This window comes from Anoplophora glabripennis, unplaced genomic scaffold, assembly GCF_000390285.2.
Source record: "Anoplophora glabripennis isolate ALB-LARVAE unplaced genomic scaffold, Agla_2.0 scaffold3509, whole genome shotgun sequence".
Lineage (NCBI taxonomy): Eukaryota > Metazoa > Arthropoda > Insecta > Coleoptera > Cerambycidae > Anoplophora > Anoplophora glabripennis.
In genome coordinates this window covers 1-1,142 of record NW_019419606.1, presented here as the reverse complement: position 1 = coordinate 1,142, position 1,142 = coordinate 1, and the positions used below count along the sequence as shown (strand labels likewise).

The 1,142-nt window shown below is 37.5% G+C and overlaps 1 protein-coding gene across 1 annotated transcript; it reads left to right on the top strand.

The window, feature by feature from the left end:
- The first annotated feature begins 249 nt into the window (after positions 1 to 249).
- LOC111692792 lies at positions 250 to 495 on the top strand. Its single transcript, XM_023456913.1, has one exon. It carries the CDS (start codon positions 250 to 252, stop codon positions 493 to 495), a length of 246 nt encoding a protein of 81 aa, XP_023312681.1.
- Positions 496 to 1,142: the final 647 nt, after the last annotated feature.

Below are 1,142 nucleotides of genomic sequence, written 5' to 3'. Positions count from 1 at the left end.
TGACATTAATTCTATTGTTTTCAAAGGCGTACGGTAGCAAAACTCTTGCTATCTTTTCTAATGTTTCACTTTGTTGCCTTTATATCTATTTGTTTGTTTCGTTTGTAAACTAGACGTCGTCGGCAAACATTGCTTTCCGCATGCAAGCTATCGCTGCACCCTATCACCCACCCCACACCACAACCAGACACACGCTAGCTAGATCACTCGCTTAACCCGGTAGGCAAAAGAACGGTATGTTACTTGCAGATGTCTCTGCAGGTGTCGTGGGTGCGGCACAGGGACGTCCACCTGCTGACCGTCGGCCGCTACACCTACACAAGCGACCAGCGCTTCAGAGCCATCCACCAGCCCCACTCCGAGGACTGGACGCTGCAGATCAAGTACCCCCAGCACAGGGACTCGGGGGTGTACGAGTGCCAGGTGTCGTCCACACCGCACCTCAGCCACTTCATACACCTCACGGTGATCGGTAAGTATCTACATGGTGGATAATATTTTAGAGAACTCCGCGACTATTTGCGGGGGACATTCTTTTAAAATGTCATATATAGTGAGGATCCGTGAATTAAAACAAATTCATTTAAAATTCAGGTGCTTGTTTTTTGGAAAAACGCTCGGACCTGTTGATTTTTATTTTTAGCTGCGGTTTTTCTGATCTACGGTAAATTTATGTACCGAATTCTAAGTATGTTTCATATGCCATGTCCTGTAGTAGTATTTTGTATTTTGTAATTAAAATACTTTTGTTATAACCCCAAAAATGTTTTGTATTTCAAATACTTTAACATTTTTGTATTTTGTATATTAAAAATGTATTTAAAATCTTCTAAAAAAAAATTGAATACCCTTGAGTATTTAAAATACTTGAAGTATTTAAAATACCCAAAATACCTACACCAAAAACAAATACTTTTTGCCCGATAAAAAAAAGTAATAAAAAATTATGAGTGAATTAAATATTCTGCATCTCAGTAATCCAGATGAAAATGGTTGTTTCCAATCATGTCAGTTTTTTTAAAATTTTTTGATGATCTTGAAATCGGTCTTGCCTCACACATACAATATATTTTTTGAGTCACATCTTAAGAGTTTCAGATTTAATGTTTCACAAAAATATTTTAAATACTGTTAATGAATAT